This window comes from Cervus canadensis, chromosome X (assembly GCF_019320065.1).
Source record: "Cervus canadensis isolate Bull #8, Minnesota chromosome X, ASM1932006v1, whole genome shotgun sequence".
Taxonomy (NCBI): domain Eukaryota; kingdom Metazoa; phylum Chordata; class Mammalia; order Artiodactyla; family Cervidae; genus Cervus; species Cervus canadensis.
In genome coordinates, this window is record NC_057419.1 from 10,631,797 (window position 1) to 10,658,067 (window position 26,271).

Below are 26,271 nucleotides of genomic sequence, written 5' to 3' on the forward strand. Positions count from 1 at the left end.
TGCCGGTCACAGATAATGACCATGGAAACGTATCAGGATCTGGGTCAGAAAGCCTCTCCAGGGTTTCCAGATGCCTCTCCCACGTGGCGCTTCAAAGGGCTGATCTGAGGAACGGGGCCACGCTGGCGTCAGCATCCGTTAATGTTAGCACAGCGCCCGAGGACGCGCTATAACCACCACACGCCACGCTCTGTGATGGGTTCAGGCGAGGGGCTGTGATGAGGTACCAGGAGAACCCCGGGGCTGCAGGTGAAAGTGCTGTATGATGTCCCTGTGCCTGCCCTTGTAGCTCAGTCCATAAAGCACCTGCCTGCAGGGCGGGAGACCCGGGTTCCATCCCTGGCTTGGGAAGATCCCCTGGAGAAGGCAGTGGCAACCCACTCCAGCATCCTCGCCTGGAAAATCTCATGGACAGAGGAGCCTGGCGGGCTGCAGTCCATGGGGTTGCAAAGAGTCGGGCACGACTGAGCGACTACTTACTTACTTCCCACATGTAAGAAAGCCGATCCTCGAGACCTGTCTTTTAACCATCTTACACGATCCTCCCACTAACAAGGTCAAAGACGTGCAGTGTGGGGACGATACACTTTTTACAAGTCTAACATGCTGACCTTTGCTCTATCGATGAGACAGACACAGAAGACGTTCTATGCACATCCGATGGGATATCCCTCAGCCATGAAAAAAAATGAAATGATGCTACTTGCGGCATGGGCGGATCCAGAGGGTGTCACAGTGAGTGAATTAAGTCAGACAGAGGAGGAGAAATAGCGTATGACATCCCTTAGGTGTGGCAGCTAAAAAGAAACGCTACAAATGAACTTACTTACAAAACAGAAAGAGATTCACAGACTTAGAGGAGGAATTTACGATGGCCCAGGCAGGGGGACGGAAGGTGAATGATACGGTGGAAGGGATAGTTAGGGAGTTTGGGATGGACATGTCCACTCTATGCACGCATGCGTGCTAAGTCGCTTCAGTCATGTCTGACTCTTTGCGACCCTATGGGTTGTAGCCCACCAATCTCCTCTGTCCGTGGGATTCTCCTGGCAAGAATACTGGAGTGGGTTGCCATTTCTTCCTCCAGGGCATCTTCCCAAATCAGGGACCGAACCCAGGTCTCCTGCATTGAAGGCAGATTCTTTACCGTCTGAGCCGCCAGGGATGTTAATTCAATGGGATATGACTCAGCCATCAAAAAGAAGAAATTAATGCCATCTGCAGCACCACGGATGGACCTACAGATTATCACACCATGTGAAGAAAGTCAGAGAATGAGGACTATTGTATGACATCCCTTATATGCAGAATCTAAAAAGAAATGATACAAATAAACTTAATCACAAAACAGAAACAGACTCTCAAAGTTAGAGAATGAATTTATGATTGCCTATACACACTGCTGTATTTAAAATGAATAACCAAGAAGGATCTACTATACAGCACAGGAAAGTCTGCTCAATACTCTGTAATAACCTGATGGTTCCCGGGGAAAGGATGGGGGAAGGGATAGTCAGGGAGTCTGGGATGGACATGGACACACTGCTGTATTTAACATGGAGAACCAGCAAGGACCTGCTGGACAGCACAGGGAAGTCTGCTCAATGTCATGTGGCAGCCTGGATGGGAGGGGAGTTTGGGGGAGAATGGATACATGCATGAGTATGGCTGAGTACCTTTGCTGTCCCCTGGAAGTATCACAACGTTGTAAGTTGGCCATACCTCAAAACAACAGAAAGTTTTTAAAAGCTACAAGCATTATAAAAACTCATAATAAAATTGATAGTGACGACAGGCTTTTTAAAAAGGATTTAGTTAGAAACCTCCGTGAAGAAGTGTGTTCTCCGTTAACAAGCTGTCAGCGTCCTACTCAAACCAACTTTCTTTACGTAAAAACCTGCTGGCGTCCTCGAAGCCCCGTTGATAGAGCGATTCCATTGTCCTCCTGCTTGGCGGGAAGAGGGCCCGGTTGAGTCTTACCAAGTTTGCCATGGACAGCTGGGACAGAAAGACACACGGGAACCATAGGATGACAGGGCTATACAATGAATCTTTACTTCTGTAAGCAAAGCCTGCTTGTTATAGATATGACTAGCAATGCAAAAACAAACAAAAAATATCAGTAGGAAGAAAATCATCTTAAAATGTGAACTGCAGGGCTTTCCAGTCAGTATAAACAAAGTAACCTTAAAATCCGAACTGCGGGCTTTGCTGATGGCTTGGTGGCAAACAATCTGCCTGCCAGTGCGGTGGACACAGGTTGGATCCCTGGTCCCGGAAGAGCCCCCACGTCTCAGGGCAACTAAGCCTGTGCATCACGATGATTAAACCTGTGCTTGAGAGCCTGGGAACTGAGGTCACGTGCCACCACTGACTGCAGCCTGTGCCCCCTAGAGCCCGTACTCTGCAATGAGAGAAGCCATTGCAATCAGAAGCCTGCTCTCTGCAACTTGAGAAAAGCCCACAGGGCAACTAAGCCCCAACATACTCCCCTCCCCCACCAAAAAAAATAACAAAACACAGAACTCCACATGTAGACTGCGTGCGGGTCTCTCAGCCTGGGTACCACTGACGTCTGGGGCCGGATGCTTCTCGGTGGGGGCATCTGTCCCGCACACTGTAGGATGCTGACCAACACCCCTGACCTCTATCCCTAGATGCCCCACACATTCCCGACTTTGCTAGCGTCTCCTGCATACAATGGGCTTCCCTGTGGCTCCAAAGGTAAAGAATCCGTCTGCCGATGCAGGAGCCACAGGCCCGATCCCTGGGTCGGGAAGATGCCCTGGAGGAGGGCGTGGCAACCCACCCCAGCGTTCTTGCCTGGAGAACTCCGTGGACAGAGGCCACAGTCTGTTGGGTCACAAAGAGTTAGACACCACTGGGCAACTAATGCTTTCACTTTCAAGGGCTACAGTCCTTGGGTTTGCAAAGAGTCAGATGTGACTTAGCACACACGCACCTGTATATAGTATCACCTCCTGTTGAGAACTAGCTTTTGACTAGATTGAGGGAATCAACATTTTTATGTAACTTATGCTGGCAGGTCCCTAAGTTTTTTGCTAATGTCTTTATATACTTAATTACTGCCACCTTTTGAAACAATTAAATGATCTCATTTACAACTGTACTGAGTGGACGTCCTTGGTAGTCCAGTGGTTAAGAGTTCACCTTCTTAAAGCAGGGGATATCGATTGGATCCCTGGTCAGGGAGGTAGGTGAGGAAGGAAATGACAACCCACTCCAGAATTCTTGCCTGGAGAATCTCATGGACAGAGAAGCCTGGCGGGGCTACAGTCCATGGGGTAGCAAGAGTCGGACACGACCTAGCAACTAAACCACCACCACCAGCAGGGAGGTAGGATCCCACACACGTGTGGCCAAATAACCAGAACATAAACAACAGAAAAAATATTGTAACAAATTCAATAAAGACTCTTTAAGAAAAAAAAGAAATGGTCCACATTAAAAAAAAGAAAATCTTAAATAAAATTACAATTCCCTGGTGGTTCAGTGGTTCAGACTCTGCCTTCCAATGCAGGGGACACAGGTTTCAATCCCTAGTGTGGGAACCAAGGTCCCACGTGCCTCAGGGCAACTAAGCCCAAGCACCTCAATTACTGAGTCCAAGTGCCACAACCACAGAGTCCATGCGCTCTGGAGTTCGGGTCTCGAGCCACAATTAGAGAGCCTGTGAGCTCTAGCGACCTCTCGCTGAAACAAGGAGCCTGCCCACGGCAACTAAGATCTAATGCAGACAACCAGTAAGTAAATAAGTATTTTTTTTAAAAATAAAATTGCATTGAAAACTTGCCAAGTATGCTGACCTGAAAAATAAGTGAAGAAATGTGAAATGTCCCACTGAGACAGTTCAAAAATAGTAAAAAAAAAAGATCACACATTCACAGTCTATAGGTACCCAGGTCCATATGCACGACATATGCTGCGACTCATTTAAAATATGGCAAAAACCACTGCAATACTGTAAAGTAATTAGCCTCCAATTAAAATAAATTTAAAAAAATAAAATATGCATGCAAATCTGTACATGCGATGGGGTTGCCAAGTGTGGGGAGCATGTGGAAAGTTTCAGGGGGTCTGTGACGACCGGTGAACGCCAGGACTCACCAGTACGTCCTGGTTGGTGATGCTAACGTAGAAATGCAGCCGCCCTTTATCCTGCGGGGAGACGTCCAGGCGCCCACTGAATGGGGAGATGGTCACCGTGCGGCCAGCGGGCAGGACGGGCAGGCTGTTGGTGAAGCCTCCGTCCACCCACTTCTGCGGAGAGAACGGCCCCGGTCAGCATGTGGAGACCACGTCCCTCCCACGTGAAGGCAGTGAGCGTGGATTTCCCGAGACGACACTGTCCTCCTGAGAATCCGAGCCTTGGGGATGAACGCTCTAGAGTTACTACTGATGAGGACCAGCTGGATCGGATTTCTTTTGGAAGCGAGGCAAATCTTTGTATGCATATCATTTACCCACAGGCTTCCGCGGTGGCTCCAAGGTAAAGAACCTGCCTGCAATGTGTTCGATCCCTGGGTGGGGAAGATCCCCTGGAGGAAGGCATGGCAACCCACTCCAGGATTCTTGCCTGGAGAATTCCATGGACAGAGGAGCCTTCTGTGCTATAATTTATGGAGTCACAAAGAGTCGGACACGACTGAGCACAGAACATACACACACAGCCTTTATGCATATAGTAAGAAGTTTGGGTTTATAGTAAGAAGTTATGGAGAAGGCAATGGGTTTCTGCGGTGGCTCTGCTGGGAAAGAATCTGCCTGCCAATGCAGGAGACCTGGGTTCGGTTCCTGGGTCGGGAAGATCCCCTGGAGAAAGAAATGGCAACCGGCTCCAGTATGGCCTGGAGAAGCCCATGGACAGAGGAGCCTGGTAGGTTCTCAGTCCATGGGATCGCAAGGGTCGGACACGACTTAGCGACTAAACCAAACCAAGAAATTTGGACGGGATCAGGAAATCTCTCCAGTTGTTTAAAAGCTTTAAGTAGATTACTTAAGACATTATTATTTTTACTGATGATGGCAGATGCATAAGAAGCCACGTGTAACAAGCTTGGGATTTACCATCTAATCAGGATACAAAACCAAGTTGACTCTGACACTGAGCAGACCATCCCCCACAACAGCGGCTCCATTTTTAACTTCAAAACTGGAAATCGGCATTGTCTGTAGCCAAGTGAAAAGTAAATAAATAAAGGACCACTAGAAGCGCTTTCATCTCCAAAGTGACTCCTGAGTACGTAGGGCTTCAAGCCTTAAAGAATTCGGGGTGGGGTGGGGTGGAGGGGTGGGAGAGGGGTATGAAGTGTCCAACAGGAACATTGTTCAGAAGAGATTCTGTGCTTTCAGACCTCAGCCCAAAGGAAAGAGAGGGAGACACACAGCAGCAGGACAGAGGACAAGTCCACAGGCTTCCGCACACCCGGACACTGGGGGAAGGCTGGAGAAGCACAAAGACGCAATTCCTCATGTTGTTTTCAGCGAAAAAGACTTTCAATCTGTCCTTGAGCCCCAGAATCAGCTCTAACAATAAATACACAGACACACAAAACTGAAGTTCAAACGCTCTGAGCTATATCCAGATTGGAAATATCCTGCCATGGATGTGGGAATACAAAGCTAGAAGTGGAGAACACCTTGTCACTCACGCAGAGTCAGACCTCCCGGAGTGTGAAGTCAAGTGGGCCTTAGGAAGCATCGCAACGAACAAAGCTAGTGGAGGTGACGGGATTTCAGCTGAGCTATTTCAGATCCTACAAGATGATGCTGTTCAAGTGCTGCACTCAACATGCCAGCCAATTTGAGTTTTCCAAAACTCAGCAGTGGTCACAGGACCAGAAAAGGTCCAGCCTCCTCCCAATTCCCAAGAAGGGTAGTACTCAAGTATGTGCTAACCATTGGACAATTGCACTCATCTCCCATGCTAGTAGGATCAGGCTTAAAATCTTGCATGGTAGGCGTTACTGTTATGTGAACCAAGAACTTCCAGATGCGCAAGCTGCGTTTAGAAAAGGCAGAGGAATTGCAAATCAAACTGCCAACATTTACTGGATCGTGGAGAAAGCAAGGGAATTTTGGAAAAATAGCTACTTCTGCGTCCTGCTTCACTGATTATACTAAAGCCTTTGACTAAAGCCTTTCCAAAAACTGTGGAAAATTCTTCAAGCGATGGGAATACCAGACCACCTTACCTGTCTCTGGAGAAACCTGTATGCCGATCAAGAGGCAACAGTTAGAACCAGACATGGAACAAGTGACTGGTTCAAAATTGGTAAAGGACTAAAAAAAGGCTGTAAACTGTCACCTTGCTCATTTAACTAATATGCAGAGTATATCACGCGAAATGCCAGGCTGGATGAATCCCAAGCTGGAGTCAAGATTGTCAGAAGAAATATAAACGACCTCAGATCTGCAGATGATACCTCTCTAATGGTAGAAAGTGAAGAACTAAAGAGCCTCTTGATGAAAGTGAAAGACGAGAGTGAAAAAGCTGACAAGAAACTCAACATTCAAAAAACGAACATCATGGCATCCGGTCCCATCACTTCATGGCAAATAGATGGGCAAACAGGGGAAGCAGTGACAGATTTTATTTTCTTGGGCTGCAAAATCACTGCTGAAGCTGAAGCTTCAATACTTTGGCCTCCTGATGTGAAGAACCGCCTCATTGGAAAAGACCCTGGTGCTGGGAAAGATTGAGGGTGGGAGGAGAAGGGGGTGACAGAGGATGAGATGGTTGGATGGCATCACTGACTCAATGGACGTGGGTTTGAGCAAATTCTGCGAGGAAGGACAGTGCAGGAAGGAAGTGGAGGACAGAGGAGCCTGGCGTCCTGCGGTCCATGGGGTCACAAAGAGTAGGACACAACTTATCGACTGAAGAACAACTGCAACCCCACAAAAGAATCTATCTTGGGGAAAAAAAAAGCAAGGAGGTGAGGACCGAGAAACAGGTTAGCATAACTGAGTTAAGGACCTTCATTCACCTTTTCTTAGATCTTTTTAAAAAATTTTTTTGTTAACTTGTTTTGATTTCCAGAGCAGGTGACTAAATGATAGGTATTGTTTACAAAGGCCTTGGCCAGCAACCAACTCCCCTCAGAGGAAATAAAAGTGTATAAGCAGAAAGTGAAAACGTGTTGAAAATCTCTGGTTGAGGGAACTGCATTTTGGTGGAGGAAAAAAACACAAATGGATTCGATTAAAATGAACCTGACCTGGGTAATCTGCTTACCGTCCTTATTTTTTAAAAGAACAAAACAGATTATATAATTATTTATTATATATACACGTTTATATATGTTTGTATATAACGTGTATGTATAAATATGGATACACACACACGACTATGGAAATACTGTCTAAAAAAGACAGGTTTGTATTAAGAAGGCCCCCACAGTGTAAAGTAACCACTATATTTAAGCAGACTCTGGCAGACACTGGAGGGCAGAGGAACCTGGCGTGCTGCAGTTCATGGGGGTCACAAAGAGCTGGAGACGACTGAGCGACTGAACAAAACAAATATACTTTGATAAAAATTAATTAATTTTTAAAAAGAAGGTCCCAGATATCTGGTTCTGTGCCTTACTGTCCTGGAGTTTTGGGTTTTTTTGGTCCTTCTCTTCCCTCATTGCTTTGGATGTAGATACCAATTTCTGGAATAAGATAATCCCTAGAAAGAGAGAGAAAGGACACCTTCCAAAATTACCTCTCATACCCTCAGTAGAATATCTCACCAATAATGCAAAAATTCACAGAGGTTTCATCAAGGGAAATAAAAAATATGTTACCAAGTGCCATATAACTTAACTGAGAGCTCACTTGTTTTATTCAACTTAAGCAAAAGAAGGGCAATCTGGCTCGTTCATGTGCAAAGTGTTCTAATTTACCATGGGGCTAATGACTGCCGCTTAAGGGAATTGAAAATCTTTTTTTCCAAATTTTGTTCACTCTTGTTAGCTTCTTCTGATTGGATAAATGAGCTGGGGAAACATAGAGCTTATCAAGCGGCTTGATTAAATTTTCAGCGTCACTCGCCACTCTGCAACCGTAACCCCGGCAGCTCAGATGTTGTAAATACAGTCCATCTTTCTCCTGATTCATGCTCTCATGAACTGTACCACTCTCAAACCACCACCCCCCCTACACACACACAGCCCACCCCTCCCCCAGGCATGCTAATGTGAGCAAAATTTCTGGAAACAACAATAACATTACCAAGTGCAAATACATTATATATCATGTGCTATGGACAGATTAAAATTCTGCACTCCCTATGCGTCTGGCCACGAATTCTCTGGCTGTTTGCAACATATTCCTCAAAATCATTCCCACTTTGTGGGCAGCATTCCATAAGCTGCCATGACACCTACTTCGGTGAAACCTAGGATTCCAAAATCTTGCCCATGGATGGCTCTTCCCAGGAGAGTTTTGTCCTGAGTTTCTTTGTTTCAGATTACAGCACCTTCATTCACCAAAGCAAAGAGTAGGCCAAATATGTTAAAAAGAAAATTATTCCAGGAGAAAAATGTGCTTCAAAAAGCAAACATGTGGGACTTCAGTGGTGGCCCAGTGGCCAAGACTCTCCACTCCCGATGAAGGGGTCCTAGGTTTGATCTCTGGTCAGGGAACTAGATACCACATGCCCAACTCAAAAAAAAAAAAAAAATTCCATGTGCCACAACACAGGCCCAGTGCAGTCAAACTAATAATTTTTTAAACAATTCTTGTAAATTAAAAAACATTTATAAATGTGTGTAGAGAGAAAGAGACAGAAGTCGCTCATTCATGTCCAACTCTCTGTGACCCCATAGATTGTAGCCCTGGCTCCTCCATCCGTGGGATTTTCCAGGCAAGAATACTGGAGTGGGTCGCCATGCCCTCCTCCAGGGGATCTTCCCGACCCAGGGATCGCACCCTTGTCTCCTGCATTGCAGGCGGATTCTTTAGTGTCTGAGCCCCCAGGGAAGCCCACGAATACTGGGGTGGGCTGCCATTCCCTGCTCCGGGGGTCTTCCCGACTGAGTCCTCAGCAAGCGGCCAGTGGCCTCCATGCGGCTCCAGACACACGCAAGCGCCCCAAGGAGCACCCTGTCCGCCAGCGTGTACGTGGGGTCCCCTCTTCCTAGGCTGTGTCACACAACCAAGGGAAGCCACGGTGGTCCACGGATTAAGAATCTGCCTGCCAAGGCAGGGGACACAGGTTCGGTCCCCGGCCCAGGAAGATCCCACATGCCATGGGGCAACTAAGCCTGGGAGCCACCACTACCGAAGCCCGTGAACCACAACTACTGAAGCCCGCCCGCCCTAGAGTCTGTGCTCCGGAAGGAGACAAGCCGCTGGAGACCTGGAGCGTGGCCTCCGCTCACTGCAACGAGAGGAAGCCTGAGCGCGGCCACAGAGGCTCAGTGCAACCAAAAACAAACTGAGCTAGTGAAGGGTTTCTAAAACAAACGGAGAAACAGGCCATTATGACACTGCTACTGTGCTCAGAGGCCACCATCAGAGGGCCCTGCCTCGCCTCCCAAGGCCAAATGTGTATGTATAAATATATATATATTTCTTACTATATATAAATATATGTATCTTACTATATGTAAATATAAATATATGTATTCTTACTATATATAAATATATATTTCTTACTGTTATAAAAATATATGTCTTACTATATAAAAATATTAATATCTATTTATTAACATATAAAAATATCTACTTCTTAATTATATAAATATCTATTTCTTAATATATATAAATATATAGTTCTATATAAATATATATTTCTTTACATATAAATATAAAAACATATTTCTTAATATATATAAATATATATTTCTTAATGTACCTATTTCATAATATATATAAATATCTATTTCTTAATATATATAAATATATATATTTCTTAATGTACCTATTTCTTAATATATGTAAATATCTATTTCTTAATACATAAATATAAATATATCTATTTCTTAATATATATAAATATTTCTTTATATATAAATATAAATATACATATTTCTTAATATATATAAATATAAATGCATCTATTTTTTAATATACCTATTTCTTTATATATCTATTTCTTAATGTATATAAATATATATTTCGTAGTATATATAAATATCTATTTCTTTATATAAATATAAATATATCTATTTCTTAATATATATATAAATATTTATTAATATATATATACATAAGTGTATCTATTCTTTAATATACCTATTTCTTAATATATATAAATATCTATTTCTTAATGTATATAAATATATATTTCTTAGTATATGTAAATATCGATTTCTTAATATAAATAAACATGTATTTCTTAATATATGTAAATATACACAGTTCTTTATATATATAAATATATATTTATTTATAGATAAATATATTTCTTAATATATATAAATATATATTTCTTTATATATATAAATATATATATTTCTTAATATACCTATTTCTTTATATAAATATCTATTTCTTAATATATATAAACATCTATTTCTTAATATACATAAATATATAAAGTTCTTTATATATATAAATATATATGGATTTCTTTACATACATAAATATATAGATTTCTTTATATATAAATGTATAGATTTCTTTATATATAAATATATAGATTTCTTTATATATAAATACATAGATTTCTTTATAAATATATAGATTTCTTTATATATAAATACATAGATTTCTTTATAAAGAAATACACAGATTTCTTTATATATAAATATATAGATTTCTTTATATATATAAAATATATGTATGTTTTAAGCAATGAACAAGCCTTAGTAGAGCAAGAGGCCCGTGACTGATGCAAACATCCCAGACCATCCTGGGAACAGTGCCCCCTAACTCAGCCACATGCCTTCAGTGAAGTGAATGAATGTTTCTGCATTTCTCTTTCCTCGTCTGTAACAAACACAGTGGTAATATTCCCTACAGCACATGGGAGTGGACTCTGATGCATCAGACAGAAAGCAATTATCAACAGAAGTTTTACTTCTTTTCCCCATGAAAGCAACATAGAAGGCCCATTGGTAAGGCCCCCCTCCTCAAGTCATGCAGGCCCCACGTCTCCCCAACTCATTATCTGTCTCTGTTTATGGAGTGATCTGTGGCCTCATGATCCACAATAGCTGCCACAGCTCTGGTCATCACGTCTAAGTTCCAGGCATCCGGGAGGAAGCAAAATACACAACCTCACTTCCTGTAAGCCCCACAGTAACGTGGTCTACCTCTCACCGCCAGCACTTAAGGGGACGGCCACACCTAGCAGCAAGGAACACTGGTGAACGTGACCTTTCAGCTACACGGCAATAAGTCCGCATAAGAACTGAAGTTCTGTTACTGAGCAAGAAGAAGAGGACATTTGTATATTGGAAGAAACTAGGAGCCACCATCACCTGCACCTAATTCATGATACAGTTATTACTATTTAAACACGGGACATGTTCAGCATAGTCTTACAAGGTATTGGGGTGGCCAGAAAGATCATTGAGGATTCCCCACATTACAGAAAACCCAAGTGGACCTTCTGGCCAATTCAATACTGGCCTTCTGGGTCTCTGTTCTCTAACCTTCTTTCCATCCTCCCTTTCCTTCCTTCCTTACTATAGCTACATCCACCTTCTCCGGCAGCACCTCTTAATTTACCCATCACATCAGCAATGCTGATGACTCCCGGATCCCAAATCCCCTTTTCATGATCATATATAATCTCGTAAGACACCTGAGTGCTTTGCATATATATATATTTTCCCTGCCATTTAGCCATTTCTGCCATGATTATATATTATCAAGCAATAACTTGAAGTAAAATCATCACATTTCAGATCATCAAATTAAAGTTCATAACCGTCATGTCAGGTTGATTTGGCTAGCATCTGTGTTGAAAATTTATAGGTAAAAATAAGTGTTGATTTTTACTGCTCTAACGGAAGAATGCTACTTAACTTACTTTAAAATTGTTATGTCAAGTGGGGCACTTCTCACATTTTTAAATGACAACAAAAAAGCGTGCTCCTTGGTAACTGAGGATCTGCTACCTCTGAGAGGCAGTATACGGAATGGGGGGGGAAAAACCCAGCTTTGAGATTTCCCAGGTGGGCTAGTGGCTCAGAGTCCTTGCTCTCAAAGTGCGGGGCGCTGGTTCAATCCCTGGTGAGGGAACTAGACCCCACGTGCCTCAGCTAAGAGATCCCGTGTGACACAACCAAGACCGGGCAGACAAATAAATGAATATTTAAAACGGCTTTCTGTGAGCTTTCGTTTATGCTGCTTTAAAGAAAAAAAACAAATCAGTGTATACGATGTTTCTGAGCGGTCACGGAGAGGGTTTTAGCCAACAGCATGGGAGCCCATCCCTGCCAATAATGCTTGTGCAGGTGGCTAATAAAGAGAGCTCAACTTGGACAAGGCAGACCACTTCTAGGTTCTCCGTCTCTGCCTCTCCATGACCTCATCCCGTGACTCAGCCTCACTTTTCTCAACTGCCCCTTTTAGACAATCATCCCAGGGCACACTGGTTTGGCCAGGAATCCTGTGAGAAGCACAGAAAAGGGCTGGGATGGCCAGGAAAACTCAGAGGAAGAAAATCATGAGGCCTCACAAGGTCCAAATACCGACAGGTCCCCAAACACATTAGCCAAGAGATTTGTAAAAATCAATTCCCTGGTTTTGAGACCATCCACTCACTGAGCATAGGCCTTTTGCAGGCTCTTCAAAGTGAATGAACCAATGACAGCTATTAAAACGCTTTTCATGTGCACATTTATAAATGAACAACGAGAGCAAATTATATATAAATGTCTACAAAATACATGGCGTTAATAATCCATGAATACGTGCCTGCTTTTGAGTAGGTGTTACACAGTGCATGGGATTACAAAATATACATCTGCAGTGTGTGTTACATGGCTACTGTGTCTGGGACTTCCCTGGTGGCCCAGGGGCTGAGACTCCAAGCTCCTAATCCACGGGCCATGATGGTTTCAGTCCCTGGTCGGGAACTAGATCCCACAAACCCCTGCTAAGAGTTCCCACGCTGTAATTAACAGATCCTGCATGCTGCAACAAAGACACAGAGGAGCCAAATGATATTTAAGAAAATGGGGGCACTAGTGGTCAAGAACCTGCCTGCCAGTGCAGGAGACTTAGAGAGTCGCAGGTTTCGAGTTCTGGGTCGGGAAGATCCCCTGGCGGAGGGCACGGCAATGCACTCCAGTATTCTTGCCTGGGAAATCCCATGGACAGAGGAGCCTTGTGGGCTACGGTTCGTGGGGTTGCAGAGTCAGACATGACTGATCGACTCAGCACACACACAGATAAATAGCCACTGTGTTTGACGGTAAAACGCTTATCTCTGGTGTGCATTAAGTAGACGCTGTGTCTGGTTATCAATGTGTGCGCTAGTGTGTAGGCTACGGAAGAGCAGCTTCAGACTGGATGGTGAAATTTTATAGCACAAACATGTTTTGCAGGACGCAGAAGGAAGCTGGCAGAAGTGACTTCGGGCAGTGTGGACAGCAGAGAGCAGGCGGGAGTTCACTCAGTTCAGTCGCTCAGTCGTGTCCGACTCTGGAGCCCGCCGGTCTCCTCTGTCCCTGGGATTCTTCAGGCAAGAACACTGGAGTGGGTTGCCATTTCTTCCTCCAAGAGGATGTTATTAAAGAAGATCATCCAAGAGCATCTGTTCTGATACCAGTGGTATGAGATCAGAAATAAATTACAGGGAAAAAAAAAAGTGTAAAAAAGACAAACACGTGGAGGCTAAAGAATATGCCACTAAATGAATAACCCATGGATCGCTGAAGAAATCAAAGAGGAAATCAAAAAGTATCTGGGAACAAGTGACAACAAAAAGCAAGATGATCCAAAACCCATGGGATGCAGCAAAACCAATCCTAGAAGCAAGCCTGTAGTTGCTGCTGCTGCTGCTAGGTCGCTTCAGTCGTGTCCGACTCTGTGCGACCCCATAGACGGCAGCCCACCAGGCTCTCCCGTCCCTGGGATTCTCCAGGCAAGAACACTGGAGTGGGTTGCCATTTCCTTCTCCAATGCACGAAGGTGAAAAGTAAAAGTGAAGTCGCTCAGTCGTGTCCGACTCTTAGCGACCCCGTGGACTGTAGCCCTCCAGGCTCCTCCGTCCATGGGGTTTTCCAGGCAAGAGTACTGGAGTGGGGTCCCATTGCCTTCTCCAAGTCTGTAGCAATACTATCCAACCTCAAGAAACAAGAAAAATAGAGAACAACCTAACTTTATACCTAAAGCAACTAGAGAAGGAACAACAATAAAAATCAAAGTTAGTAGAAGGCAAGGAATCATAAAGATTAAATAAATAAAATAGAAATGAGGAAAACAATAGCAAAGGTCAATAAAACTATAGGCTGGTTCATTGAGAAGATAAAGAGAATTGATAAACCTTTAGCCAGACTTCTCAAGAAAAAAAGGCACAGGACCCAAATCAATAAAGTTAGCAATGGAAAAGAAGAGTTACAACAGACAATGCAGAAGTACAGAGGATCATAAGAGACTACTACAAGCAACCATATGCCAATAAAATGGACAATCTGGAAGAAACGGGCAAATTCTTAGAAAAGTACAAGGCTGAACCAGGAAGACACAGGGAATATGAACAGACCAATCAAAAGGAATGAAACTGAAACTGTGATTGAAAAATCCACCAATAAAACAAAAGTCCAGGGCCAGATGGCTTCATGAGTAAATTAAATCAAGCATTTAGAGAAGAACTAATATCTATCCTTCTCAAACCTTTCCAAAAAATTGCAGAGGAAGGAATACCCCCAAACTCGTTTCACGAGGCCATCACCCTGATACTGAAACCAAAGATACCACACAAAAAAAGACAATAACAGGTCAACATCACTGAGGAACATAGATGCAAAGGTCCTCAACAAAATACTAAAATCCAACAACACAGTAAAAGGATCAAACACCATGATCAAGCAGGATCTTTCCCATGTATGCAAGGATTCTTCAGCATATGCAAGTCAATCAATGTGATACAGAATATTAACAGACTGAATAATAAAATGTGTATGATCATCTCAATGGATGCAGAAAAAGCTTCTCACAAAATTCAAGACCAATTTATGATTAAAAAAAAAAAACACTCCAGAAAGCGGGCAGGGAGGAGACCTATCTCGATATAATAAAGGCCATATACAAGAAACCCACAGCAAACACCATTCTCAATGCTGAAAAGCTGAAAGCATTTCCCCTAAGATTAGCAATAAGATAAGGGTGCCCAGTGTCACCACTATTAATTCAACATAGTTTTGGAAGTCCTGGCCAGAGCAATCAGAGAAGAAAAAGAAATAAAAGGGATCCAGATTGGAAAAGAAGTATCATGTCACTGTTTGCAGATGACATGATAGGATACATAGAAAAACCTCAGAGGCCACAAGAAAACTACCAGAAGTCATCAATGAGTGTGGTAAAGCTGCCGGACACCAAACTAATACACAGACACCTCTCGCATTCCTACACGCTAACAACAAAATATCAGAAAGAGGAATTAAGGAAACAATCCCATTTACCATCACAACAAAAAGAATATCTAGGAAAATCTGCCTCAGGAGACAAAAGACCTGGACTCAGAAAGCCGAATACACTGAAGGAAGAAATCATAGATGATACAAACAGATGGAGAGGCATACCGTGTTCTAGGCGTGGAAGCATCAACACTGTGAAACTGACTATATTACCCAAAGCAATCCACAGATTCAGGGCAATCCCTGTCAGAACACCAATGGCATTTTTTCAGAGAATTAGAACAAAAAATTTTACAGTTTGTATGGAAACACAAAACACCCCAAATAGGTTCTAGGTTCATCCACCTCATTAGAACGGACTCAAATGCATTCCTTTTTACAGCTGAGTAATATTCCATTGTTTATATATACCACAACTTCTTTATCCATTCATCTGTCAATGGACAAGAGTGAAGTGAGTCAGAAAGAGAAAGATAAAGACTGTATTCTAATGGATATATACGGAATCTAGAAAAATGGTACTGAAGAATTTATTTACAGGGTAACAGTGGAGAAACAGACATAGAGAATTGACTTATGGACACGGGGAGAGGGGAGGAGAGGGTGAGATGGGGGAAAAAAAAAAAGACTCCAAATGGCGAAAGCAATCTTGAGAAAGAAAAATGGAGCTGGAGGAATCAGGTTCCTGAACCTCATACTCCAAAGCTACAGTAATCCAGACAGCATGGTACTGGCCCAAAAACAGATCAATGCTACACGATAGAAAGCCAGAGATCAACCCACACATCTGTGGTCACCTAATCTATGACAGATAGACGGGGAAACAGTGGAAACGGTGGCTGACTTTATTTTTTGGGGCTCCAAAATCACTGCAGATGGTTACTGCAGCCATGAAGTTAAAAGACGCTTACTCCTTGGAAGGAAAGTTATGACCAACCTAGACAGCACATTAAAAAGCAGAGACATTACTTTGCCACCAGCTAGTCAAGGCTATGGTTTTTTCCAGTTGTCATGCACAGATGTGAGAGTTGGACTATAAAGAAAGCTGAGCGCCGAAGAATTGATGCTTTTGAACTGTGGTGTTGGAGAAGACTCTTGAGAGTCCCTTGGACTGCAAGGAGATCCAACCAGTCCATCCTAAAGGAGGTCAGTCCTGGGTGTTCATTGGAAGGACTGAATGTTGAAGCTGAAAGTTCAATACTTTGGCCACCTGATGCTGACTCATTTGAAAGACCCTGATGCTGGGAAAGATCGAAGGCAGGAGGAGAAGGGGACAACAGAGGATGAGATGGTTGGATGGCATCACCGACTCAGTGGACATGGGTTTGGGTGAACTCCGGGAGTTGCTGATAGACAGGGAGGCCTGGTGTGCTGCGGTCCATGGGATCTCAAATAGTCGGACACGACCAGGTGACTGAACTGAACGGAATCTATGACAAAGGAGGCAAGAAGATATAATGGAGAAAAGAGAGTCTGTTTACTCGGTGGCACTAGGAAAACCGGACAGCCCCATGTAAAAGAAAAAGATTAGAACACTTCCTAACATCAAACACAAAAATAAACTCAAAATGGATCAAAGACATATATTTAAGGCTGGACACTATAAAACTCTTAAAGGAAAATACAGGCAGATCACGATTTGACATAAACCACATTAAGATCTTTCTGACCCACCTCCTAGAAGACAGAAAATAAAAACAAAAATAAGCTAATAGGACCCAGTTATACTCAAAAGCTTTTGCACAGCAAACAAATTCATAAATAAGACAAAAAGACAATCCTTATAATGGGAGAAAATATTTGCAAATGAAGCAACTGACAAGGCATTAATCTCTAAAATACACAAACAGCTCATGCGGCTCAATATCAAAAAAAAAAAAAATCTGCAAACAATAAACGCTGGAGAGGGTGTGGAGAAAAGGGAACCCTTTTACACTGTTGTGGAGAATGTAAATTGATGCAGCCGCTATGGAGAACAGCATAGAGGTTCCTCGCAAAACTAAAAATAGAACTACCACATGATGCAGTAACCGCACTCCTAGGCACATATCCCAACAAAACCATAATTCAAGAAGACTTATGCACCTCCATGCTCACTGCCCCACTATCTGCAAGACCCAGGACGTGGAAGCAACCTAGATGTCCATCAGCAGAGGGATGGATAAAGAAGATGAGGTACACAGCAACGATGGACTATTACTCAGCCACGAAAAGGGATGAAATGGTGCCATTGGCAGGACATGGACGGACCTAGAGACCGTCCCATAGACTGAAATACCTCAAGAAGAGAAAAACACATATAAGATCCCTTACACGTGGAATCTAGAAAAATGGCACCGATGAACTTATGTGGCAAAGCAGAAGTAGAGAGACAGACTTAGAAAACAAAAAGGTATGCACACCAAGAGGAGAGGCAGCAACGTGGGATGACCTGAGAGACTGGGATTGACAGATCTACACGCCTGACACTGTGTCTAACATAGATGAGTAATGAGTGACTACTGGTGCAGCACAGGGAACTCGACTCAGCCTTCTGTGGTGACCTGTGTGGGAAGGAAATTCAGAAAAGAGGGAATATCTGTAAACACACAGCGGATTCCCTTTGCTGGGCGTCAGAACTGACACAGGGCTTCCCCGATGTGGCTCAGAGGTTAAAGCGTCTGCCTCCAGTGCGGGAGACCCGGGTTTGATCCCTGGGTTGGGAAGATCCCCTGGGGAAGGAAATGGTAACCCACTCCAGTATTCTTGCCTGGAGAATCCCATGGACGGAGGAGCCTGGTAGGCTACAGTCCACGGGGTCGCAAAGAGTCGGACACGACTGACAAACTTCATTTTGACTTTCTTTCCCCGATGGCTCAGGGGTAAAGAATCCGCCTGCCAGTGCAAGAGATGCAAGAGACACGGGTTCGATCCCTGGGTGGGGGAAGACCCCTTGGAGAAGGAAATGGCAACCCACTCCAGTATTCTTGGCTGGAAACCCACTCCAGTATTCTTGGCTGGAAACCCACTCCAGTATTCTTGGCTGGAAACCCACTCCAGTATTCTTGGCTGGAAACCCACTCCAGTATTCTGGCCTGGAGAGGCCCACAAACAGAGGAGCCTGGCGGGTCACAAAGAGTCAGACACGACTGAGCACACACACATATGCGTAGAACTAACACGACACTGCAAAGCAGCTATACTTCAATAAATTTTTAAAAAGTCTTTTGCTTCATTGCATATTAAAAATAAGGGTAAAGTTGGTTTTTTTTTTTTTTTTTTAAACCAGATGAAAAAAGGAGGGCCCTAGTCAACCATTCTCAATCACGAAATCTCAACTCTAGGGTCCCATGGCCCCTGCACTGGACTTTTTTTCTTCTGTGAAACAGAAACAAACCTATGAGACTAAAGTCACAGGAACAGAGCTGGAGCGACCAGCATAATAACAATAATAATGGATCTTCCAAAAGGGAATGGATAACCCCAGGAACCACAGATCCTGTGTCAGCCATAGAACTCTTACCTGCCCTTTGTACTCCACTGGTTTCAGCCCTGCATAGATGGGCAGGAAGCTGCTGGCTAACAGGACCTAGTGGACAAAATAAAGACACAGCTCGTGAAATGAGACAGCAACACGCCCTACCATCTATTTCACACATCACCTACTAGCAGGTTGCAATCATTTAAACACAAAAGTCTACCATAAAAATGAAATATGGTCCATGTATTTCATGGGCACAGTGAAAGCGAAAGCGTTAGTAGCTCAGACATGCCCAACTCTTTGCAACCTCGTGGACTGGGGTCTTCCCAGGCTCCTCTGTCCAAGGGATGCTCCAGGCAAGAATACTGGAGTGGGTTGCCATTCCCTTCTCCAGGGGATCTTCCCACTCCATGGATTGAACCTGGGTCTCCCGTGTTGCAGGCAGAATTCTTTACCAAGTGAGCCACCAGGATGTACTTAAACAGAAGATACAATTTTTCATATAAGAAAAGACATTAAAGACATCGGCACAATTCATGGTCCTCTGACTATCGACTTCACCCGAGAAGCACTGGCACTTTAATGGTAGGTGGCTGAGTCATTGCATGATTAAAGTCCAGTTCAGTTCAGTTGCTCAGTCCTGTCCGACTCTTTGTGATCCCATGGACCACAGCACGCCAGGCCTCCCTGTCCATCACCAACTCCCAGAGTTTACTCAAACTCATGTCCATTGAGTCGGTGATGCCATCCAGCCATCTCATCCTCTGTTGTCCCCTTCTCCTCCCACCTTCAATCTTTCCCAGCATCAGGATCTTTTCAGTGAGTCATCTGATCGAATCAGGTGGCCAAAGTACTGGAGCTTCAGCTTCATCATCAGTCCTTCCAATGAATATTCAGGACTGATTTCCTTCAGGATGGACTGGTTGGATCTCCTTGCAGTCCAAAGGACTCTCAAGAGCCTTCTCCAACACCACGGTTCAAAAGCATCCATTCTTTGGTGTTCAGGTTTCTTTATAGTCCAACTCTCACATCCGTACGTGACTACTGGAAAAACCATAGCCTTGACTAGACGGATAAAAGTCCAGGTGTGTCTAAATTCCCGCGTGCGTACAGGCTGCAAGTCAGTTATTGACGATGTTCTATCCCACATTGTGAGAATCATTTGGACGTTTCAATCTTCCAGAGGAACAAACCCCTCTGGTTGTCATGGCAGTGACTAGCTCGCAGCTGAGGGATGTTTGCATTTATGTCACCAGGCCGTCACCGAGGGAAGAAAACATGTTACATGCCAGGGACATGCCCTGGATATGTCATGAGACAGCGGCTGCTAGGAGCACCAAGTATACTTTACCTTCCATTTAAAAACTCGAAAGAGACTGCCGTCGCAAATATCACCGTCTCCTCCCACAGAAAAAGCCGGGTTCTGGGGAGCTTTCCTGACATGCACAAGTCAATTGTGCAATGCAGTTTGCAAATCGCTGTGTTCTATCAGGAAAGATACAGCATTAGATTCTGAATACTTACGCTCCAATCCTTCAGTTGATAAGTCAAGACTCCATGGCTGTTTGCTGTGAAAGATCTCATCAAGCTTCTTTCCCCAGCAGGAGTTATTCAGAGATGGATTATGGCCTTTAAAATGACTTGTGCAATATCCATTAGGGCTTCTCAGGTGGCACTAGCGGTCAAGAAGCTGCTTACCAAGGCAGAAGACATACGAGACGTGGATTCAATCCCTGGGTTGGGAAGATCCCCTGGAGGAGGAAATGGCAACCCGCTCCAGTATTCCTGCCTGGAGAATCCCATGGACGGAGGAGCCTGGCGGGCTACAGTCTATGAGGTTGCAAAGAGTCGGACACAACTCAGCGACTGAGCAGACACAGGATGCATTAAGAGTTACTTAGAAATCAGAAGGGCATTTCCCCCAAAGGAACAATGCTGTACCTGTGATTTGTGCGGCCAGCTCGCACAAGCTGATTCATTCTGAAGGGCAAATGATGAGAGGCCCAGTCACCAGCATAACGACCTGGTGGGAAGAGCCGACTCATCGGAAAAGACCCCGATGCTGGGGAAAGATTGCGGGCAGGAGGGGAAGGGGGCAACAGAGGACGGGATGGTTGGATGGCATCACCGACTCAAGCGTTGATACACATACACGACCCTGTCTAAAACAGAAAGCTAGTGGGAAGCTGCTGCATTAGCACAGGGAGCTCAGCTCGGCGCTCTTGTGATGACCTAGAGGGGTGGGATGGGGCGGGGGGAGGTTCAAGAGGGATGCCATTTGAGGGGAGGGATGGATGCATACATATGGCCGATGCATTTCATTGTAGAGAGGAGAGCAACACACAGTGTAAAACAACTATACTCCAACGTAAAAACAAAATCCTATGATAAACCACAACAGAAAATATTAAAAAGAATGTGCATATATATGTGTGTGTATGTGTATAACTGAATCACTGCCATACAACAGAAAATAACAACAACTGTAAATCAGCTATACTTCAATAAAAACAAAAAAGAAAAAAAGAAGAAATTGGGGTGGGAGGTGGGAGGGAGGCTTAAGAGGGAGGCGACGTGTGTGTACCTAAGGCTGATGCACGTTGATTGGATGGCAGAGACCAACACAATATCGTAAAGCAGTGATCCTCCAATGAAACATAGAGAAAAAAGAAGAACCGCGAGGTGTCGAGAGCAAAGCACGGACCCGAGGCATGAAAGAACCCTGCAGGAGAGGTCGCAGCCTTCCGAGGAGGGTCGGCGCCCACGAGCCCTCACTGAGGCATTCACTCCAAAATCTCAGCTTCAGTGGGGACGTGACAAGATAGGGCGCCATGCCTGCCGCTACCCGCACCCTCCCCAGAGAGGTGCGAGCCGGGGTGGGCATCCTCTCTGGTGGTCTGCAGATGATCACAGCCATCAGCGGGGCGGACAGGACGGAAACCAAGCAAACTCGGGCCCAGCCTGGTCAGCCCCCCAGTCGCCCTGCCCTGGGCATCTCGGGTCTTTCAGAACAAAACTGGACACAGTTATGGTCACGGCCTTCACCCTAATTAATCAGTTGCCCACTCCCTTTAAAAAACGTAATTACAGGGGCTTCCCTGGTGGCTCAGTGGTAAAGAACGTGCCTGCCAATGCGCGAGACATGGGTTTGACCCCTGGGTGGGGAAGATCCCCTGGAGGAGGAAATGGCCACCCACCCCAGTATTCTCGCCTGGAGAATCCACATGGACAGGGGAGCCTGGCGGGCTATAGTCTGTGGGGTCGCAGAGAGTCGGACACGACTGAGTGACTTAACACTTTCTAGCCAGTGCTCTGGGACCACCCAGCGGGATAGGGTAGGGAGGGAAATGGGAGGGGAATTCAGGATTTGGTGGTGGTGGGGGAACACATGTATGCTTTTGGCTGATTCACACATTCATGTATGCAAAAACCATCACGGGATTGTAATTATCCTCCATAGGCTCTCAAAGAGTCAGAAAAGACTGAGCAACTTCACTTTCAATTATCCTCCAATTAAAATTAATTAAAAAAAAAAAAAAGAAAGCTGTGAAAAAAAAAAAAGTACAAAGGATGCAGTGCTGGGGGGAAAAAATTTATTACAGGACTTCCCTGGTGGTCCAGTGGTTAAGAATCCACCTGCCAATGCAGGGGACTCGTTTCCTACTGTCCATGGGGCCGTTAAGAGTCGGACATGACTTACGTGACTAAATCACTGCCACAGGGGCCGTTAAACAACCAAAGACACTCTATGACTGTAGTCATTTATTTCACTGTGTGTGCGGGCTCAGTTGCTCAATTGTGTCCGACTCTTTGCGACCCCACGGACTGTAGCCGGTCAGGCTCCTCTGTCCGTGAGGTTCTCCAGGCAAGAATTCTGGAGTGGGTGGCCATTTCCTCCTCCAGGGGATCTTCCCGACCCAGGGATCGAACCTGCGTCTCCTGCCTTGGCAGACGGAAACTTCACCACTGTTCTGCCTGGGAAGCAAGCCCCTAACTTCGCTGTAACAGCTCATTTCACTATGCTATGCAGACATATAGCTTGCAAAAACAAAGAAAATTTAAAAAACAGCATTACCTTTAGAAGCTGAATTTTGTGGGTTCCCCCATCCCTCGTGTCAAGATTTACAGTGAAGTGCACAAGTTAATGCCCGAATCTCTTTTTGAGGTATTGAGAGATGAAAAAATGCTATGCAATTACTTTGTCACAGATAGGAACAGTTAGGAATCCTCTGAACTGGTTTGAAGAGTGCAGTGAACTGGAAAATACCCATCATTTTCCCCCAAAATCAATGTATTTGTTCTGTCACAGTTTATTCTGGCTGCTCATTTGTGTATCAAACTGTGGTTAGTAGCAAAATTGGCTTTCGACAGAGAGGAACTAAGCGGCTTCTCCTGCTGACACCTTACTGCAAGCAAATAGGATTTTTCTAAGGAGGGAGATGGTTAATGAGATATGAAACACTAAGGTAAATATGCTCTTTTACTGCCTTAACCTCACCGGCGTCCCAGTGAAATTTTTCTTAATAAATCTCGATACGTCTAGGGCCGGGGGTGGGGGTGGAGGTCTCAAGTAGGGGTGTCTGAGCCCTCTGGGGATATTTAGCCACGTCTTGGGGATGCTTTTTGGTTGAGAGGACTGACACAGAAGGCAGAAACCTACTGTTCCTTCCCCATCACTTAGTCCAGCACTGTAAGAATTAACACCTGTGTTGGGACTTCCCTGGTGGTCCAGGGGCTGAGACTCTTGTGTTCCCAGAACAGGGAGCATCCATTCCTGGTCAGGGAACCAGATTTCACACACCGCAGCTTAGAGTTCACAGGCCTCAACTAAAGAGCTTGCATGTTGCAACGAAAAGCAAAGATCCCGTGTGCTACAAGTAAGACCTGATACAGCCAAAAGAAAAAGAAAAAAAAAAAAGGAAAGAATTCCATGTATGTTAAACCACTAATTTGGCTTTTGTTTCCCAGAGCTTTCCTGGTAGCTCAGTGGTAAAGAATCCAGTTGCGATGTAGGAGACTCGGGTTCGATCCCTGGGTCGGGAAGATCCCCTGGAGGAGGGCATGGCACTCCAGGATTCTTGCTGGGACATTTCCCACAGACAGAGGAGCCTGGCAGGCTACAGTCCTTGGGATCGCACACAGTCAAACATGATCGACTGGCTGACCACGCTCGCATGCATCGCAAGGACACCATGATAAGAATAAAAGTTATTGACTCCCTTGACAACTGTATAAACCGTGGCCAAGTGCATATTCCACGCACGTTAGGACTAGCTCCTCTCATTTTCATTGCACAGAAAAGAGGTGTTTAGAAAATGATGTAGCCTGGCCTCCTTGGAGAATAAATTCTCAACAAGTCTCATTTATGCCTAAAGTTGACTGTGGCGTTTAATGAGAATCTGGCTGTTTATCCAGAGCCTGCTGGCGTAGTTGAAATTCAAAGACAGGCTCAAATTTATCTTCCCCAGTCTTTCCAAGATAATGACCAATCTTAAATTCAGTCCTTATTTCACCTCCGCAAGGCTAAATGTGAGATGTTCCTAAAAAAAAACAATCACGCTCACTGTGTGCAGGGGAAATTGAGGGCATCGTAGTGATGGAGACGGGGTTCTTCTTCCCGAGAGGGACACCATTCTGCATGGACGCCCTCCTGGGTGTGTGTATATCAGAGAGCATCCGTGGATGTCGAGAGACCATCTCAGAGCATACCCCAGTGGGTTGCCTTTAAACACGGATTCCACGATTTGTACCAATTCAGACAGGTACCAAAGCTCTATCCCTCTGCTGTTGTTGTTTAGTAGCTCAGTCATGTCTGGCTCTTTGCGACCCCATGGACAGTAGCCCACCAGGCTCCTCTGTCCATGTGATTCTCCAGGCAAGAATACTGCAGTGGGTTGCCATTGGCTTCTCCAGGGGGATCTTCCGACTTAGGGATCAAACCCGCGTCTCCTGTGTCTCCTGTAATTGCCAGCGGATTCTTTTACTGGCTGAACCACCGGGGAATCCCCATCCCTCTGTGGCATGGTTAATTTCAAAATCGTTTCTGCTCAGCTGTGGGGGTGATACATGACTTTAAAACTTTTTTTTCTCTTATTGAGATACAGCTGATTTACTATGCTTTTTCTGTTGTTGTTCTGTTTTGAATATAATTGCTTTGCATGGTTGTGTCAGCGTCTGCTATACAACAGCCAGTGAATCAGTCACAGGTATACATACACGTCCTTCCTCTGGAGCCTCCCGCCCATCTCCCCACCCCACCCTTTTAGGTCATTGCAGAGCCCAGAGCTGAGTTTCCTGTGCAGGGAAACCATAAACAAGACGAAAAGACCACCCCCTGAATGGGAGAAGATATTTGCAAACTAAGTAACTGACAAACGAGGAATTTCCAAAACGTACAAGCAGCTCATACAGTTCAATAACACAAACAAACAAACAAAAAAAACCCAACCAAAAAATGGTTGGAAGACCTAAACAGACATTTCTCCAAAAAAAAAAAAAAAGACATATGGATGGCCAACAAACACATGACTTGGTTTTAAAAAAAGGATTTACTTCTCTACGTATCCTATGCTGAAGGCTAATATTACAATGTGTTTGGATTTCCTGATTGCATGTTTCCTTTTGAAGAAAAATAGCTCACAGTAAAACCTGGAGCGTAAAAGGCATGGACTGAAGTGAATGCATTCAGACATTTGGGGGAATGCAACGCAAAGGAGCCCACAGATAAAGGAATTGCCAAGGACCCATGACGGCAGATCAAGCCAGTCAATCTTAAGGGAGATGAAGCCTGGATATTCCCCAGAAGGACCTTTGCTGAAGCTGAAGCTCCAGTGTTTTGGTTATCTGATGTGAACAGAAGACTCATTGGGAAAGTCCCTGATGCTGGGAAAGATTGATGGCAGAAGGAGAAGGGGGCATCAGAGGATGAGAGGCTTAAACGGCATCACGGATGCAATGGACATGAACTTGGGCAAAGTCCAGGAGTTGGTGAGGGACAGGGAGGCCTGGCGTGCTGCAGTCCATGGGGTCGCCAAGAGTTGGACACGACCGGGTGAGTGGACAAGCAACCAAACCAAGGGCCCGTGACAAGTATTTGCCTCTGTGGCTGGGTCCCCCAGGGCTTCCCTAGTGGCTTGGGTGTTAAAGCATCCGCCTGTAATGCAGGAGACCCAGGTTTGATCCCTGGTTTAGGAAGATCCCCTGGAGGAGGGCGTGGCAACCCACTCCAGTATTCCTGCCTGGAGAGGCCTGTGGACAGAGGAG

At 44.7% G+C, this 26,271-nt stretch overlaps 1 protein-coding gene across 8 annotated transcripts in view; it reads right to left on the bottom strand.

Moving 5' to 3' along the window:
* The window catches only part of PNPLA4 (patatin like phospholipase domain containing 4), a 97,264-nt gene that overhangs the window by 55,027 nt on the left and 15,966 nt on the right, over nucleotides 1-26,271 (bottom strand). For 3 of the 8 annotated variants that reach the window (XM_043458054.1, XM_043458047.1, XM_043458046.1), the window contains exons 5-6: nucleotides 19,051-19,116; nucleotides 4,129-4,281 (exon numbers count right to left, since the gene is read on the bottom strand). In XM_043458054.1, coding sequence (XP_043313989.1) covers nucleotides 4,129-4,281; nucleotides 19,051-19,116 — 219 coding nt within the window. The other 5 variants (XM_043458053.1, XM_043458049.1, XM_043458050.1 and 2 more) reach the window with 5 other exon arrangements.